At 38.8% G+C, this 20,050-nt stretch overlaps 2 protein-coding genes across 2 annotated transcripts; both read left to right on the top strand.

Moving 5' to 3' along the window:
* Positions 1-3,216: 3,216 nt before the first annotated feature.
* On the top strand, positions 3,217-5,904 carry LOC148192683 (uncharacterized). Its single transcript, XM_088099265.1, has 2 exons — positions 3,217-5,702; positions 5,862-5,904. Exons 1-2 carry the CDS (start codon positions 3,328-3,330, stop codon positions 5,902-5,904), a joined length of 2,418 nt encoding a protein of 805 aa, XP_087955391.1. The 5' UTR covers positions 3,217-3,327.
* A 925-nt stretch (positions 5,905-6,829) lies between these two features.
* On the top strand, positions 6,830-19,971 carry LOC148192682 (uncharacterized). The gene is made up of 6 exons (XM_088099264.1): positions 6,830-7,390; positions 7,463-7,589; positions 7,668-7,871; positions 19,257-19,364; positions 19,578-19,837; positions 19,920-19,971. The coding sequence occupies exons 1-6, from the start codon at positions 6,894-6,896 to the stop codon at positions 19,969-19,971; spliced, it is 1,248 nt and encodes a 415-aa protein (XP_087955390.1). The 5' UTR covers positions 6,830-6,893.
* The last annotated feature ends 79 nt before the right edge of the window (positions 19,972-20,050 follow it).

Genomic DNA, 20,050 nt, shown 5'->3' with positions numbered 1-20,050 from the left:
CAAAACTGAGTTTAAAATATGATTTCAACCACTGTCAGTGGTTGGAAAATCTATCACCCAAGGTTCACTTTAACATACCCCTTCTGATATTTGTATACTTTAAATGCACTTGATTGAATATGATTGCTAGTTTTTGTCAACCTTGGTTGACCATATGTTTCATTTGAAGTTTGATCATGATGCGTGATGAATGATCAAACTCTTCCTCATATGGAATTCACTATTCCTCCTTTTTCTCCAGTAATAATAAACACAAAAGAAAACCGAATTAAGTAATTCACCACTGAACACAGCTAGCTAGCAAGAGAGCCAGAGAAAAAGGAAAAGTCATTTCACCACTCACCAGCATGAAGCATATATCAAATCCAAAGGCCTAGTAATGAGTAGTGACCCACTTTATTAAGTTGAGGCAGTGGCAGCCTAGCTCACAACCACTTTGGGTGGGTAAATGTGGCAAGGTAACTTAGCTTCACACCCAAAATGGACAATGTATCCAAATCAAACCAAAAGCCAACCTTCATTTTAGGAGCAACCCCACCACCTAGTCAAAACTATTCCATTTCAATTCTCATCCATTCATAACACTCCCTACAATTATTGAACTTTTGTTTCGGTAGGATATATATGAAACAAAATAGCAGCCAAAATTAATATGGGGATTTGATTAAGAGTAAAAGTACAGAACTTGTGTAAATAAAAAAAATGTAAATTGAAGCTATTACTAATGGAACAAAATTGATTATGATAACACAATACATGATTCTAGATCCTCCCAACCATGACGAGACAAAAAAAAAAACAAGGGACTTTTATCCCCATCATATCCCCTCAAAGCTGAGAACAATTGTCTAAGCTGCTTATAGCTCATGTCCCATATATATGTCTGTGGACTGGTGGGGCTTCTAAACTCCTGACCACTTCCAACCAGGGTTTGTCTACTATAAACAACGAATTTTTTGATGTATGAGCTAAAATAAACAGGATTCTCTAATGGTAGAACTTGAAAGTTCTCCTAACAGGTTTATCTATTGGTAAAACTTCAAACTTCCTCTTACTCCCCTTCTTAACACTAAAATTTTGTAAATTCCCAGACCTTGAATCTTGTGTGTTAAGCATATGACCTTCATCTTGCTCCACAGGCAACCCAAAGTCAATGTAGCACATTGCCCTGAAAACATTGAATAATTTTCAAACATGAGAAAATGATTAAAAAATAAATAAATATAAAAACAGAAAATATTTCGTAGTTCTAGTTTGAATCACAATTCTGAAACCAACTGACTTAAGAGTTAACTTTCCATGTATCATGTGTCTGAAAACAACAGGCATAGATATCACATTACTGTCTGATTGTTGAAGACACCAGGAAAAACAGAGAAAAACCTAGAAGCAAATCTTTCTTTCGATATTCTAAAAAACTATCACAAAATTACTAAACAGCACCAAATTCTTCATACAGGATACACACACACACACATACATATATATTAAGCTTCACAACAACAAGTTTAGGATGGTAAATCAATGCTAATGAGAAAGTCACACTACAAAAACAACTTAGAACTCAAAATATGACACCCTAGAACCTATAACTAGTTAGTAGAATACACTAAAAGTGGTCATAATGCAAACTGTATTAAAGTAGTAACCAAAACAGTAAAAGAAGTATGTACACAAGTTTTAAAACATAAAAGAAAGATAGAAATGAGTGGACAATTCGAAAACACAAAGAAATAGAAGATTTGACTATTTAGTGACCTAAAATTACACTACACCATGGTAAATTTGGTAAGAATGATGATGAGCAATCTGTTAAACAGGCCTAAAAGTCTCTACACAAGTTGTTACCTCCTAGAAATGACTAAGAATGGACTGAAGAACTGATTCCTATTACAGTATCTTGAAATCACCAGTAAAACCTCAAAAGGGCTACTATAAATGCACTAGAATGGTCAAATTTTGATGACTGCACTAAACTAGCCTAAGAAACTTGAAACAAACTGTCCTAACAAGTTTAGGATGGTAAATCAATGCTAATGAGAAAGTCACACTACAAAAACAACTTAGAACTCAAAATATGACACCCTAGAACCTATAACTAGTTAGTAGAATACACTAAAAGTGGTCATAATGCAAAATGTATTAAAGCATTAACCAAAACAGTAAAACAACTATATACACAAGTTTTAAAACATAAAAGAAAGATAGATATGAGGGCACAATTCGAAAATACAAAGTATACAAAATCAAACAGCACTAAGAATGAAAACTGCACCACAAAATGGACTTTAAAAGTGTGCTTTTAAACCCAAAAATGATTGGCAGTGTTTGTAAAGCTTAAGTGATGATTCAAGCAAAGAATTAGGTACAACTAAAATTTTGAGTAGTTGGAAGGTATAAAAGTGTGCTTAAAAGGTGAGAATTTGCAACCACACCTAATGTACACTTATTTGAAGTAATGTGAACATCCTACCATGTGTAAAGTAGTAGTGGAATGAAGCTAGGAAACATGTCAAAAGCAAAGAATTACCTTAAACTCAAAGTTTGAGTTTTTAGAACATAAATACTTTGGGTATTTTAACTAATGTGATTGTCAGTACATACTTTTATAGCTATTTCATTGCCTAAATTATGTTTATATGTATTATATATCCATGCTTCTATAGATATTTGATTGCCTAAATTATGTTCATCTTTATATTGTATGTTCATGTATATTGTCTTTCATTTATTAGGCTACAACTTGATTAAGTTAAGTAGTCATTTAAAATCCTATGGTACTACACACATTCTCAATGAAATGAGAAGGGTAAAAATACTATAAACACTTAGAACGTACAAAAAATGTGGAAGTACTCTAGACAAGAGAACTTCAGGTGTAATAAGTTGTCTCCTCCAACTTTAATACACAACCCCTTAGGATGTTTAATGCATTTCAATACTGAGGACTTGTCTTTGCATGCCCTTATTGAATGCCTATGACCATAGTGTTGAAATTGCCTTCCATGTTCGACTTCAGTAGTAATAGGTTTATTACTAATGTCACATGGAGTGTTGCTGTTTTGGCTAAGTTTTTATTTGTTTGGCTTGTCACAGAACATGGCCCATTTTCCCAACCATCGTGGATGGATGTACGACCATTGTTATAGTGGAAGGAGAGGTTTGAAAGAATCTTTTGTCATGGGAGTTGAAGAGTTCGTGGAGACGGCACGACGATATCAATATTATGCCCTTGATGGAGGGATTCGATGTCCATGCATCAAGTGCGAATGTACAAGCATTCTGAAAGATGAAGTCGTCAAAGTTCACCTTTACCAAAAAGGGTTCATGCCTAATTACACGGTCTGGACATTTCATGGTGAAGAGATTCCTTCGACCTCCACTGCAGCTGAAAAACGGCTTGCATCAGGTTCGAATATTGTTGTACATACATGTGAGATAGATCAATTTGCCTACATGCAAGAGATGGTCGACCATGCTCTTCGTCACCATGCTGCAGAATCAGACGATAGTCATGATGAAGAGCCTCCAAATGAAACGACGCAGAGGTTTTACAATTTACTGACAGAGGCAAATCTACCTGTATTTGAAGGTTCATCTGAGTCAAAATTGTCAGTGTGCATTAGACTCATGGCTGGCAAATCTAATTGGAACGTTCCCATTCAAGCAGTGGACTTCTATACAAAACTGATGTTAGATTTGACACCACCAAACAATTTGATGCCGAAGAATTATTACCAAGCCAAAAAATGTGTTTCAAAGTTGGGATTGGATGTGAAGAAGATTGATTGTTGTGTTAATGGATGTATGTTATTCTATGACAATGACAGTGGCAAAAATGATGCATTGTTGGTGGAATGCAAGTTTTGTGGCTCACCTCGATATCAGACAATGCATGCTGGACGGAGGCAAAAAAAACCAATTCCATTAAAGTCCATGTTCTACTTACCTATAATTCCAAGATTACAAAGATTGTTTACTTCAATGCAAACAGCAGAACACATGACATGGCATGATGGTAACAAAACTCCGGGACTTTTGCGTCATCCTTCTGATGGTGAAGCTTGGAAGCACTTCAATCGTAAACATCCATCCTTTGCTAGTGAACCGCGTAACGTTAGACTTGGTCTATGCTCTGATGGGTTTACCCCGTACATTCAGGCGTCTGCATCACCGTATTCATGTTGGCCCGTGATAGTTACACCATACAATCTACCACCTGAGATGTGCATGACAAAGCCTTACATGTTTTTATCGTGTATAATACCAGGTCCATCTAATCCCAAATCATTGATTGATGTTTACTTGGAGCCTTTGATTGATGATTTGAAGAAGTTATGGAATGGTGTTTGGACGTATGACGTTTCAAGGAGGCAAAATTTCCTTATGAGGGCAGCCTTGATGTGGACTATTAATGACTTTCCAGCGTACGACATGTTATCTGGTTGGAGCACACATGGTCGATTAGCTTGTCCACATTGCATGGAACATACAAAGTCATTCCAATTGATTCATGGCCGGAAAAGTAGTTGGTTTGACTGCCATCGACGGTTCTTGCCCATTGATCACCCCTTTAGAAGAAACAAAAAGGCATTTCGAAAAGGACAAGTTGAAACGGATATGCCCCCGCCAAAGTTGACTGGATCGCACGTGTGGAGAAGAGTGAAAGACTATCCAAAAGTGACTGAATCTGGCCAGAATAGGCTAGAAGGGTTTGGGGAATGGCATAATTGGACTAAAAGAAGCATATTCTGGGAACTTCCCTATTGGAAGGACAACTTGCTAAGACACAACATCGATGTGATGCACACAGAAAAAAATTTCTTTGACAATGTCTTCAACACAGTTATGAATGTTAAAGGTAAGACAAAAGATAATGAGAAAGCAAGAAAAGATTTACCTTTGTATTGTGCACGAAAAGACTTAGAGTTGAAGGCACAAGGTAACGGCCGATTATTTAAACCAAAAGCAAATTACACCATGTCAAAAGACGAGACAAGAATAGTGTGTGGATGGATCAAGGAGCTTAGAATGCCAGATGGATATGCTTCTAACTTGTCCAGATGTGCCAATGTTCAGAACGGTACTATTCAAGGGTTGAAGAGTCATGATTGTCATGTATTCATGGAGACTTTCATCCCTCTTGCGTTCAGTTGTTTGCCAATGCACGTGTTACATCCACTGATAGAAATCAGTAACTTCTTTAAAGATTTGTGTTGCACGACACTAAAGGAAGATTCCCTTAAAAAGATGGATGAAAATATCCCGATTATTCTCTGCAAATTGGAAAGAATATTCCCTCCTGCATTCTTTGATTCAATGGAGCACATTCCAATTCATCTTGCATATGAAGCTTGGCTTGGGGGACCCGTGCAGTACAGGTGGATGTATCCCTTTGAAAGGTTTATGGGAGAATCCAAACGGTCAGTTAAAAATAAAGCTAGAGTGGAAGGCTCAATTTGTGCAGCTTACTTGCACAGAGAGACAACTTATTTTTGTTCACATTATTTCAAGAACTTCATGTTGTCTCCCACTCATGTCAGAAATGAAATGCAATGGCAAGTTGAACCACGTGAAGGTGCATTATCAGTTTTCCGACAATCAGGCCGTCACGCAGGGAAAGAATTCACTCATTGGTTAACTGATGCTGAATTCAACTCCGCTCATGTCCATGTCTTGATCAATTGCAGTGAAGTCAAGCCGTACCTTGAGTATGTCATCATCCATCTCTAATCTATCAAAAGGTTTAATTGTTATACACTAATTAATTTCATTTGTACCAGCTCATTTGTTGTGGCTGAGCAAGTCACAGAAGGAAATACTTCTGCTAGAATACACTCTGAGTTTCCCCATTGGTTTAGAAATCAGGTCCGTAGTTTTGTCCTCCGTTTAGAGCAAGGTTAATTTGACTATTGCTTTTATAATTTTGTTAGTACCTTTGTAGGTTTTTAATCAGGCATTAACTCCCACGGTTCAAGAGTTAAGACATCTCTCCAATTGGCCAATGAGATGTGTCAAAGAATGGCACACTTACTTCATCAATGGTTACAAATTCCATACACATGAATGGTCTAAAGGAAAGAAAACATCAAATTGTGGTGTGTATGTCAAGGGCCTAACAGAGGGGTCTTATGATGATTTCTACGGCATCATTCATAAAATATATGAGTTAGAGTACAACAGCACTACTTCTCCAAACAGAGTGGTACTGTTTTATTGTGAATGGTTTGATCCTTCTAGAGCTGGTACTAGAGTCGATCCACGCTTTAATATTGTCGAACTGAACCAGAGATTAAGATATGGGCCTTTTGATCCTTTCATTCTACCATCTAATGTCAGACAGGTTTATTATGTGCCATATCCACCATTTCGCAATATTGACAGGCGTGGTTGGGCCGTAGCATACAAACGAAGCCTAGAGGTCGCATAGACTCAAATGAAGTTGAGGAAGATGTAGCCTACCAACTTGACCAAATGTCACAACCACAACAAATTATCGAAGTTGAACGTATAACCGCATTGGTCGACCCTGATGGTGATGGAGATGAATTAGAAGCAACAATACAAGGTGATGAAGAACAAGAGGAAGAAGAAGAAGAAGAAGAAGATGAAGAAGAACAAGAAGAAGAAGATGATGATGATGATGACGATGAAGAAGAAGAACAAGAAGAAGAAGACGATGCTGAAGATGAAGATGAAGATGATGATGATGATGACGATGATTGAATGTTGAACATCTATTGTAGCAAATTGGACTATCATTTCATTACCATTATCTAAAATACCATCTTTAAGTTGTTTGCAATTTCTTATACATTGACTTTTGAAAACAATTCATCCTTCTTTATTTGTTTATATTTTTTCGCTTTATTTGTAACCATTTGAATGCAGTAATGACAGGACAAGGTTCAGAGCGTCCTGATAAAGGAAAAGGGGTAGCAAGGCCTACAAAGAGGCAACGGCAGGCACCAAAGTATGTACTTAGGGTGCCTGCTAGACTACCTACCCCTGCTCCCGGTAGTACATCATCTGTGGGGCCTCCTCCTACCCCTAGTATACAGACTCCTACACCTGCAGTAGACCCTACTCCTCCTCCTGCAGTACACCCTTCTACTACCACTGCAGTAGACCCTTCTCCTCCTCCTGCAGCACACCCTTCTACAACCCCTGCAGCAGACCCTCTTCCTCCTCCTATTATTGCCACCCCCACTCCTCCCCCTATTGTTATTACCCCCACTCCTCTCCCTGACCCTACTTCTATACCTTCCTCATCTTCTGTACCTCCTTCTGAGACTGTCACACCACTTGGTGATCCAGATTCAAGTGGTGATGCTGAAGATCTTGACCCGCCCCTCCATGATCGACCATGGATTGAGCCCTATGGTAAAGGGTAAGTTTATAATCTGTTGATATCTTTTGATGTTTAAACCATATTGTAATTGAAATGAGTTTTGTTATGCAGGTTTATTCCATCTAGGGTTGCTTCCCAGGCCATCACACGTTCAATAAAGCAACAATTTTTAAGTCCATGGCCTACTTGGGGAGCAATACCTCATGACGACAGAAAGGCATTCTGGCAGCGCTTTCAGGTGAGCAATCTATTACACTAATGTCCGTCTTATTACAATATGTTTTGTAATCAATGTTTGTTCTCTTTAATGTTACAGATGAAGGTGCAGTGGAAACCTGAACATGAAAGTCAGATACACAGAAATTTCCACATGAAAGCATCTCATCGGCTATCAGAGATGTTTAGGGATGCCCGCAATGCAGGACAGCGCCCTAACTGGCTGGGTGAACACATTTGGAACTCTTTACTGGCCCATTGGAATACAGTAGAGTTCCGCAATAAGTGTGTGATGGACAAATTTGTAAGCACCAAAATATGATGTCACAAACTTGTTTCACAATCGGCAAGTATGACCGAATCGTTTCAAGTAATAAACTTGGTAAGACCAAGTATCGTTCTCCCAAAGGACTCACGGCCTAGTTTAGTTATGTGATTTGTTGATTAGCTAAGACTTAAGAACACAATAATTGAAGTTTAATATGCAAAGACGAAAATTAAATATGTATGCATGAATTGATCAATGACAAAGACAAAAGATAAACACTTTCAAGGAAATATATGAATGAATATGTTGTTGGGGGTCAATTTCATCTCATCCACTCTCATATATTTTAGGAATTCAACATTCAAATCATCATTGTTAATGCCACTCTCTAATGTACCATTCTAGATGGCTTCTCCCTAATCAAATAGTTCATACAATTCCTAGCATTCCTAATGATTAGTTCATGAGTGCAGGAGCTTAAAGGCAACCAATATAATATTGTCAGTATAATATTGGGAGAAATTCCCCGGATCTAGATTTCCCCGTACGTGTCCGTATCAACAAAACCAATAATCATGCATTAGAATGAGTTAAACAATGCAAGCATTGAGCAAAGAGGAAAAACCCTAACTAATGATGAAAGAAAGCATATGTCTTAATTCAAAGATGTACTCAACAAATCCATATATGAGAGCTTCAAGAGATTACTTGACTCCCCAACAAACATACAAGGTTTAGTTCACCATATTCATGGTGAACCTAGATGAATTACAATGAAAGTATGAAAGAATAAACCCAATAAAGGTGAAGAGGTAGCCTGAGCATCCAAGATCCTCCTTCAAAGGGGTGAAAGAGAGAGTGTTTGCCTCGTTTCTGCCAAAGATGCCTAACTATAGGACGTGCAAGCCCTTATATACTAATCTAGAGTTACAAAAGATTACAAAAGTCCAAGCCCAAAAAGTGCCGCTCAGCGGTATTTACCGCTCAGCGGTGATTGCGCGTCTTCTTTCTTCCCCTCAGCGGCCATTTTGCCCCTCAGCGGTTCCAACGTCACCTCTTGAGTGCCGCTCAGCGGTAGTTTGCCGCTGAGCGGTGCCTTCGACTTCTCCTTTTTGCACTCTTTCTTGTCTTTTCTAATGTCCTCTCTCTTATTCTTCACTTCTTTCACCAAATTCACCTCAAAACCTGCACAAGAACACTTAAATCAAGCATAAACCTGTCCAGCTCTCTTATTTCTGAAAATATAAACAAAAGGCATGATTTCAAGCTAGTTTCTAAGTCTAAAGGTTGCTTTTAGTATCAACTTTAAGCATGAAAATAACAGTTTTTCAACTGTTATCACAACCCCAAACTTAGAACTTTGCTTGTCCTCAAGCAAATAAAATGTAACTCCATCTCCAACCAATTCATATGATGGTTCACTCATTCAAAATCCTCTTTTCAAGATAAGTAATAACTTCACTCAAACTTAAGACCAAGAGTTCAATCAAGATGTGCACATGCTTTAGTGTTCACAAAGTCATTTAAATTCCAACAAATGCTATTTTTCATGAATGATCAATCAATTAAGCATGGATGTTCATGTGCTTATGGAATATTTCCTCACTAGGTAAAGTGTTTCACTCAACACACAAGTGTATAAGAGGTAAAGTGTTTCACTCATTCACTCCACTATCACAATGTCACATGAATCAACTTTGCCTTTCATTTAACCACAATCAAATACATTCACAAGCATGCATCATCACAAGGACTTTTCAATGGCTTATAATGTGGCTGGGCTAACAAGAAAATTGGTTTTTCTGGATCACAAAATCCTTGAGTTAAGAGAATCATAACAACACAATCTTCTTATTCATTCCCAACTTTCTTTTGCCTTTGCTTTTGCATTTGCATTGAGCTTTGCTTCTTTTTCTTTTCTTTTCTTTGCATATTCTTACTTTTTAGCTCTTAGCTCAATGCTTTTTCCTTTTTCATGTTTCCCCAATAACCCCAAACTTGAACATTTAACAATACCACACAAGATCTTCTACTTAACTCAAGGTAAAGATTTTCAATCAAGGGTGTTCAGTGTATATTTAAGGCTAAGGGTTCAAAGGATAGAACACAACGTGTTCTCTTTTAGAAGGCTAACTTTATGAATTTGGCCAATAAAAAGGGTTTCAAAAACACGGCCTTTGATCATATGATGCAAAACAAGCAATTGATTCAATCATAGAAAACCTGGGCAAAGTCATTCATGCTTTCAAAGTAATAGCATTCAACAATAACAACTCTGGAGCTCAAAACCTCACATATAAGCTCATTCACATTTGACATGCACATCCTGCTTAATTTCACAATCACAATCATGATATTATGCATTTGTTCACAAAGCTTGTGAATCACCTGTATAAGCATTTTAATGTGCACATCATCTCAACATCAATCAATCAATAAGCATCATCAAGCATTACTTATCACACAATCACAGTTAATAGCAAACCATCATAAAACCAGGTGTTCAATAGAGTACATCAAACCCTAATCTAAAAACAAAAACAAATAAGTTCAGAAAACTTAAACCACAAAAGCATAATCATATGATAGCATTCATCAGTAAATGCTATCTCAGCTCCTCATCAGTCCGAGCTCTCTGTATCTTCCTCTTCCTCTTCATCATCATCTTCATCAAATGCATCCTCCTCCTCAGCTTCATCTTCATCCATGTCTCGGGCTGAAGCTTCAGCTGCTTCAGCTCCTCCATGCCATGGTTTCTTCTGGCCAAGCTACCACATTATGGAATTCATCCATAGTCCACCTGTGTGCTGGAGGGGTATCATACATCCCCACTATCATCTCAGCCGTGGCCACCTGCCCTCTGTGGATGGACTGCAACTGAGCACCTATAAGAGACATATACATGTCCCTCATCTGGAATGGTTCTGCCTCATGAGTATCAGCAGAAGTCCTGCTCTGTGCTGGCCTTCTCTCTCTACGAGCCTGGCGTGGTGGCACTGGCTGGGCTGCCTCCTCACCTCCACAGTACTGTCTGTAATAGGCCTCATCTATAGCTTTTCTTGGCCTCTCAAATGGTGGAACAGAAGTGTCCACCCCAGCTAGCTTGCAAAGGTGAGTGATCAAAGAAGGATGTCCCAGTGGTGCTTTGTTGTTTGAGGTGTTAGCACACACACTAATCTCATCAGCTATCACCTGCCCAATATTAACATTCAAGTTTCTGATAGCACAGTAGATGAAGAGTGCCCTGCTGAGAGTAATATCTGACACATGTGAACATGGCTGAATGTTGGCATGAGAAAATGCCATCCAATACTTTGCAAGAGGAGTCAAATCTGTCCTCCTAATATTAACCACTGAGCCAGATCTATTCCTTTGGAAGTGTCCTCCAGGTATGCACAATACTCTCTCAACATCCTCAAAGTCAGCACCTTCCTCCATGCTAAGAGCAAACTGGCATTGCTCACCAGCCCACACAGTATCCAGAAAGTTATTGATGGAGTCAGGATCATACCTGATAGCATGGCCTCTAACATAGCCCAAATAATTCTCAGCTGGATAATCACCAATCTTCTTTGCATTGGTGTAGAATTCTTTCACCACAGCTATGTTGGCAGGTGATGGATAAGTGGCTAGCTTCCCCCAATCATTCCCTAACACTTGCTCTCCAAATTGAGGAGCAAAGTTAGGTATCATTCCAACCTTTCTCTCCATTAGAAGTCTCCTGTCCTGAACCACCCTAAAGTGCTTCTCATGTTTCCTAGAGAGGAACCTGCCATTATGGGGCTGCTCTGGTTCCTTTTCCTTTCTCTTGGTTGCCATGGTTTTCAATCTCTTTCCTGAAGAGGATGCCATTCCTGCATTCAAACATAAATCCAAAACCACAGAACATGATGTTAATCATTAGTAAAACAAAACAAAACTCCTTTTGAAGCTAAACCACCGCTGAGGGCCAGAATTTCCCCTCAGCGCCACCAGTGCCACATTCAAACACGCAACAAACCAGAAAAAGCAAATCTGGCAGAGTGCCGCTCAGCGGTAAATGCCGCTCAGCGGTGATCTGCAGATTTTTGCAAATCTCGTTTTTAAACTGTCCTAACTCCACCCAAATGCAATTTTCAGTTTTCCAGTTCATAATCAAGCAGTTTAATCGGTTCAAACATCAAATATATCATCAAATCATGCATAGAAATCAAAACCCCTAAATATTCATGCTTTGACAATCACAGTCAATTTCAAGAACCCTAGAATGAACAAAATGCATTTTACTTACTTGGGTGGAGATGCTAGATGATATGAGAATGCTTCCAAACTAGAATGCTCTCTTCCAACCCCAAACTTTGATAGCACACTAGTGTAAAAGTGAGTGGAAGAGAAATTTTCTAAAGAGGGAAGAGTAAAAGATGTGGGAAACCTAAGAGGAGATATGTGGGAGTCTTAATGCAGAGAAGAGCTTGAAAGAATATAAAAAACGCGCAGCTTAGGGTTTAAAAATACCCCAATGGGCTCGGGTTCCGCTAAGGGGAACTTAAGCCCATCTGCGATAGTACCGCTCAGCGGCACTTTCGTGATGTGCCCTTCTCCTTCTTTTCTTGACCTACGTGCCTTCCTAGCATACCCCTCATAGGTTCCCTGCAATTCAATGTTAAAAATGCTTATGCAAATCCTAAAAATAAACAAACAGAAAACAATCAATCAACTGGGTTGCCTCCCAGGTAGCGCTTGTTTAACGTCACGAGCCTGACCCAAAATCCACCAACACCCATCAGTAGGTGTTTCAAACTTACCAGCACCCATCAGTAGGTGCAAAATCTTCTCACCAACACCCATCAGTAGGTGTTACAAACTTAGTATCCTTCAGTAGATACTTAACCACCTAGCATCCTTCAGTAGATGCTAAATCCAACAAAATAATGTCCAGAATAATGTTCACAAATTACAAATTATAAAACCAAATCAAAAGTTTGTAAATCTACTGGGTTGCCTCCCAGCAAGCGCTTCTTTAACGTCACTAGCTTGACCCTGTTAAAGCTCACGTTCCATCTTCTTTATAATTGATGTAGTCCTTCCACCAACCTTTCAACTGCTTCCTTTGGACTGTTTTGGACTCTCTAGAATATGGAGACTCTATCTCTATCATCTCCTTCTCTTTAAAGCCTTTTATAACCCACAACTTGTTCTTGAGTCTTACAGGTATGCCAAGTTGGAGTTTTAATTTTTTCCAGTCTCTAGGAACTTCTTCTCCTTTTCCAATCTCTTCTACCTTGGGTGCCTGAAAATACAAACAATGGTTATCAGAAACCTCAAGATTTTTATTTTTACCTCTAGTTATGGGTGCATCTCGAAATGCAGCTTTATAACTGGCTTCTTCCTCCTTTGCTTGTGTTTCATCTTTGAAGACATCCACCACCACTCTCTCCTCTCCGTCTTGGAGAACCACTATACCTTCATTCACATCTATGATAGCCCTGGCCGTTTTCATAAACGGTCTTCCAAGTATAAAAGGTATCTTCTCGGTTTCCATCTTCATCACCACAAAGTCTGCCAAGAACTGAAGTTTGCCAACACAAACTACAATGTCTTCTACAATCCCACATGGCTCCTTTGAAGATCCATCAGCCATTACAAGATTAACCTTTACAGGTTTTATTTCAACATGGCCAATTTGCTCCAATAGAGAATAAGGCATCAAGTTAACACTTGAGCCTAAATCAAGGAGAGCTTTCTTTACCTTTTTCTTCCCTATAATGCAAGGGATAGAAAAACTGCCTGGATCTGCTGCTTTTGGTGGGAATGATTCTTTCTTAACAGTTATACACTTTTCTTCCTCATCCTCTCTACGTCTTCTTTTTGTAGAGGTTCCTTCATCTGATTTGGTGTAAACTGCTATTTTCTGTAGAATTTGTTCCCAAGGAGCTTCATTATCAACCATTTTGAATAAATCTGTGAAATCCATTGGTTTCTCCTGATTTGTTAGAAAAGGAAAAGTGTCCTTTCTTTCTTCTTCTCTTCTCTCTTCTGTTTCATCTTCTTCCAACTCAATGATCTCTTCATTTACACTCTTGACCACTTTGCACTCTTCTCTGGGGTTAACCTCAGTATTAGCCCCAAAGTTTCTGTTGGGTCTTTCTTCCAATTGCTTGGTGATCTGACCCATCTGAATCTCCAAATTCTTTATAGCAGCTTCAGTGCTCTTTTGAGAAGATTCAGTTTTCTGGATGAATTGCTGAAGAGTTTCTTTCAACCTTGTTGATCTGTCATTAAGCATAGATAATTGTTGCCACAAGGTTGGTTGCTGCTGCTGCTTATTATACTGATTAGCCTGCCCAGTTTGTCCTTGGCCAATGCTTGGATGTGGTTTCCAACCCTGATTATAATTCCCTTGACGGTATGGAAACTGATTAGCCATGAAGTTAACATCCTCCACGGCCTCCACTGGAAAAGCACACTGGCCATTTATGTGATCACCTCCACATAGTTCGCACAACTGAGTTTGTATCTGGGCAGCAGACTTCAACTCTTTAGGTAATTGAGCCAAAGTTTTTGTCAGAGTCTCTAGCTGTTGAGTTAGAATTTTATTCTGTGCTAGCAGAGCATCATGCGTTTGTAATTGTAGAACCCCTTTCTGTGGCATAGGAGCTCCTCTTTCATTGTGCAGCTCATTATCACTTGTAGCCATATTTTCAATGATTTCAGTTGCTTCCTCTAGAGTCTTCCATTTGATATTGCCTCCAGCTGAGGCATCTAGCATCATCTTGGTTTGTGAACCAAGCCCTCCAAGGAAAGTTAGGACTACTTCTTGATCTTCAAAGCCATGCGTGGGAGTTTTACGTAACAAGCTTTTATACCTATCCCATGCATGTCCAAGTGATTCTTCCATGCCCTGCTTGAATGAAGATATCTCTTGCTTTCCCTTAGTCACTTTAGATTGTGGGAAGTATTTATTCAAAAACTTTGCAACCACTGCTTCCCACTCCGTGAAACTTTCTTCTGGAAAAGAGTTCAACCAAAGCTTAGCATTGCCTCCCAATGAGAAAGGAAACAAGCTAAGTTTGATAGCTTCGTCTGGCACCCCATTAATCTTGACCGTGTTACAGATCTCATTAAATGTTGTAAGGTGCTCATATGGGCTTTCATGTGATAACCCATTAAATTGATTACTCTTTACCAGTTGAATTAATGCTGGTTTGACCTCCATGTTGGCTGCATTGACTCTAGGTCGAGCTATGCTATTGAAGTGCTGAGGTCCAGCAAGATTAGTGTAATCTGCAAGAGTTCTTCTTGCATTATTATTGTTCTCCATACTCCCTGTGCTATGAACAGAACCTTGTGGTGATGATTGTAGGAGAGTTTCAGGAGAAGGGAAAAGTTCTCTGGACGTTCTGATTCTTCTCCTCCTTCTACTCTCGTCTAGCCCTTCAAGTAGTGGTTCTGTTGTTTTCTTACTTCTAGTTCGAATTGCCTCCTGCATGCACAAGAAAACAAAACCCTAGAAAAGATTTGTTAGCACAAAAAGATATAGAAGAAAATAAAGATTGAAAAGATATAAGAAGATAAAAGATTTAGAAGATAGAATCAAATAAAATAGAATAAAACCTAATCTAAAAAATAAAATCTAATCTAAAAGATAAAATAAAATAAAATCTAACCTAACCTAAAAGATAGAATAAGAATAAAATAAAATCTAACCTAAAAAGATAAAAAGATAAAATCTAATAAAATAAAATAAAATCTAACCTAAAAAGATAAAAAGATAAAATACAATAAAAACAGAAAAACAAAAACAAAAATTCAAATTAAAGTCAAAGATAATCAATAATCACACAAATTAACCAGTTAAACCATGAATCCCCGGCAACGGCGCCAAAAACTTGATGGACAAATTTGTAAGCACCAAAATATGATGTCACAAACTTGTTTCACAATCGGCAAGTATGACCGAATCGTTTCAAGTAATAAACTTGGTAAGACCAAGTATCGTTCTCCCAAAGGACTCACGGCCTAGTTTAGTTATGTGATTTGTTGATTAGCTAAGACTTAAGAACACAATAATTGAAGTTTAATATGCAAAGACGAAAATTAAATATGTATGCATGAATTGATCAATGACAAAGACAAAAGATAAACACTTTCAAGGAAATATATGAATGAATATGTTGTTGGGGGTCAATTTCATCTCATCCACTCTCATATATTTTAGGAATTCAACATTCAAATCATCATTGTTAATGCCACTCTCTAATGTACCATTCTAGATGGCTTCTCCCTAATCAAATAGTTCATACAATTCCTAGCATTCCTAATGATTAGTTCATGAGTGCAGGAGCTTAAAGGCAACCAATATAATATTGTCAGTATAATATTGGGAGAAATTCCCCGGATCTAGATTTCCCCGTACGTGTCCGTATCAACAAAACCAATAATCATGCATTAGAATGAGTTAAACAATGCAAGCATTGAGCAAAGAGGAAAAACCCTAACTAATGATGAAAGAAAGCATATGTCTTAATTCAAAGATGTACTCAACAAATCCATATATGAGAGCTTCAAGAGATTACTTTGACTCCCCAACAAACATACAAGGTTTAGTTCACCATATTCATGGTGAACCTAGATGAATTACAATGAAAGTATGAAAGAATAAACCCAATAAAGGTGAAGAGGTAGCCTGAGCATCCAAGATCCTCCTTCAAAGGGGTGAAAGAGAGAGTGTTTGCCTCGTTTCTGCCAAAGATGCCTAACTATAGGACGTGCAAGCCCTTATATACTAATCTAGAGTTACAAAAGATTACAAAAGTCCAAGCCCAAAAAGTGCCGCTCAGCGGTATTTACCGCTCAGCGGTGATTGCGCGTCTTCTTTCTTCCCCTCAGCGGCCATTTTGCCCCTCAACGGTTCCAACGTCACCTCTTGAGTGCCGCTCAGCGGTAGTTTGCCGTTGAGCGGTTCCTTCGACTTCTCCTTTTTGCACTCTTTCTTGTCTTTTCTAATGTCCTCTCTCTTATTCTTCACTTCTTTCACCAAATTCACCTCAAAACCTGCACAAGAACACTTAAATCAAGCATAAACCTGTCCAGCTCTCTTATTTCTGAAAATATAAACAAAAGGCATGATTTCAAGCTAGTTTCTAAGTCTAAAGGTTGCTTTTAGTATCAACTTTAAGCATGAAAATAACAGTTTTTCAACTGTTATCAGTGTGCCAAAGCCCAGCGGAACAGAGCGTTTGAAAGGGGTGGCACCCTACATACTGGTGGGTCGATCACCATTCATGAGCATGCCATTCGTATGGTATAATCTCATTACATAACTTTTTCTTTCATACATAAGTTATGTATATTCTATTTCATATGTACGCTTGTAATTCTTAATTATGTTACAGGCACAGGCTCTAGGACGGGCGGTCCATGTGATGAGGTCTTTGCACAGACTCATGTTCGGAAGGGAACTAATGAATTGGTTGATGAAAGATCTCGGAAGACTCATGTAAGCAAATAACACTATTACTATTACTAATTATTCATTTATGTTATACTATCGTTCCCTGACATTGCTTTTAATGTTTCAACAGGAAGACTTTTCTACAAGACTTTCACAGGTTAGATCTGAACATGAGTCAGCTCCTACACCGGATGATGCCAGTAATGCAGATGATGACATCCGTAGGACACAGTGCTGGATCGACATCGTTGGTGGGAAGAAAAAAGGACGAGTGTATGGTGCGGGACAGCTTGCTGCAAACTATACAACATCCAGAGGAGGTACTCTGAAGCACCAGCCTTCTTCTTCCACTAGTACTCCTGACGAGGTCGTTCTTCAACTCAGGCAGCAACTCCATCAACGTGACCAGGAGATCACTGATCTCAGAGCAGAGTTTACAAACTTTAAAGCCCTGGTCATGAGAGTCTTGCCTCAAACCTCACAGGACGTACAAAATATCCCTCCCACCCAGTCACGACCCTCCTCATCACCTGCTGCCACTCAGCAGCCCACATCAGTCCAACCCTCATCAGTCCAACCCACACCAGTCCACCCATCAGTAGAGGAGCAGGATGATGAAGATCATTCTGATGATAGTTATGTACATTATTAGTTTCATTTTTTTATTATAACTTAGACAAACATTTAGATATTATAACATTTTGGACTTTATATCATTTCAGTGTTAATTTTATCTACTTCCAGACTTTGGATGTTAGAACATCCTTTTGTTACATTGTTTTATATTTGAACTATAATTACATTATCTATACATTAATGAATGTTCTATGGATTAATTGATGTTCAATGTATTCCTGATAATTGATTGCATCTTTGAGATGCACATTATGCATGTTTGTATGTGCTTGAAAACTGATATGCAGGTCTGTTTGTAATTGAAATTTGATATACAGGTCTGGGTTGCACAAGAAATGCCATTTCTCTGAAACCTGCTCTGCAATTTACCGAAGGCTTTTGCCCTTCGGTAAATGCCCACTGTTGGTCATTACCGAAGGCTTCTGCCCTTCGGTAAATACCCTCGTTTGCTCATTACCGAAGGCTTCTGCCCTTCGGTAAATACCCTCGTTTGCTCATTACCGAAGGCTTCTGCCCTTCGGTAATTACCGAAGGCTTCTGCCCTTCGGTAATTACCGAAGGCTTTCGCCCTTCGGTAATTACCGAAGGCTTTTGGCCCTCGGTAATTACCGAAGGGCGAAAGCCCTCAGTAATTGTTAGCGACAAGGGATTTACCGAAGGATTTTTGACCGTCGATAAGCCTTCGGTAAACACCCATTATCGACGGCCTGTGGCATTTACCGAGGGCTTCTGGCCTTCGGTAATGCCCTACTTTTTTGTAGTGTTAGGCCCAAGCCCATAAATGTAACAGAAAACCAGTCCAAGCCCATTTAAAATGTCAGCGGTATTTTACCGCTGAGCGGTACTAGCACATGATCCATTTTGCCCCCCAGTTGTTGTTTTTCCCCTCAGCGGTGATTTCGGCACCTAAAAACTACCGCTCAGCGCAAAGTTACCGCTCAGCGCCACTCGGTCGCAACCTTTTCTGCATTCTGGTTGACCTGTCAGCATTCTGGTTGACTGGTTGAGTTTTCTGGTTGACTGGTTGACTTTTTTGGTTTCTAGTTGACTTTTCAGCATCCCAATCATTCGGTACTTCAATTCTTCTTTCAAATCATTCAATTAGCCTACAAAATCAAGGGAATCTTTCACAAAACCATTAAATTCACATTCAACTCTCTTATTCACAAAACTAAAGCAAAAATATGAGTTCAAGCTAGTTTCTAAGTCTTAAAGATTGCTTTTGGTATCAATTTTAAGCATAAAAATAACGGTTTTTCAACCGTTATCACCCTATAGATTATCCTATTGCACCTCGTCTGAGCACCAAAGGCTCATGCTCTACTGCAGATCGTACTGATTACAATATTCAGTATGAGTTTTTGGTTGATAAGGATCCTTCGCGCGTAGTGGTCGTGGGACGACAGATTGCAGAAGGCCAAACCATTCATGGTGCTCCTTTATTGCCCCCTCACGCGCAGGTAATGATTGATGATCCAAGAGATCGCTAGGCTTGAGTGCCATTGGCTACATCTAAAATCCAATTCGTGGGGGAGGCTATAGGCACATTTATAGCTTGGCCTAAGGCTATGATCATGCCATATTTTTTCCCACCAGCGGTATTATATTCTTCTTTTTATTATCTTAAATCTTTAAGTTATAATTAAACGATTTCTAACTTTGGTAAATGTGAGTTGCATGTCTACTGTCCTGAGAAACAACCAATTGCTCAACCTATGAACAATGCTCGTGAGGAAGCAGAAGACCATGATCCTATATCCATATTGACCTCCAAATTAACTAAGTTGAGAAAAGGACCGGTAGAGATGCTTTGGGAGTTAAGAACATTTGGCCTCGAGTGCCATGTTCCATTGTATATTAATTTCGATGATGCTTATGAGATCATTGCTGGAGAAAAAATGCTCAACATTTCATGCACACAACTATGGTGCATGTAAGTTTTTTATTTGTTATTTTCCAATTTGTATATTAGTATTATTACTTTTTAATAAATATACTTAACTTTATTCTTACAGGTACATGGACACCATCGTAGTTGAATCAGGTTGGGCATTAGTTTATGGATGATTGAGTCTAACAGAGAGATATATATCGCGCCATACATTGATGCGTATGTGTTTCCCAATATTGTCAACTTTTATCCAAA

The sequence above is a fragment of the Vigna umbellata genome, chromosome 9, assembly GCF_029865625.1.
Source record: "Vigna umbellata cultivar VRB3 chromosome 9, Vumbellata_1.0, whole genome shotgun sequence".
NCBI classification, from domain to species: domain Eukaryota; kingdom Viridiplantae; phylum Streptophyta; class Magnoliopsida; order Fabales; family Fabaceae; genus Vigna; species Vigna umbellata.
This window is presented reverse-complemented; position numbering and strand designations above follow the sequence as displayed.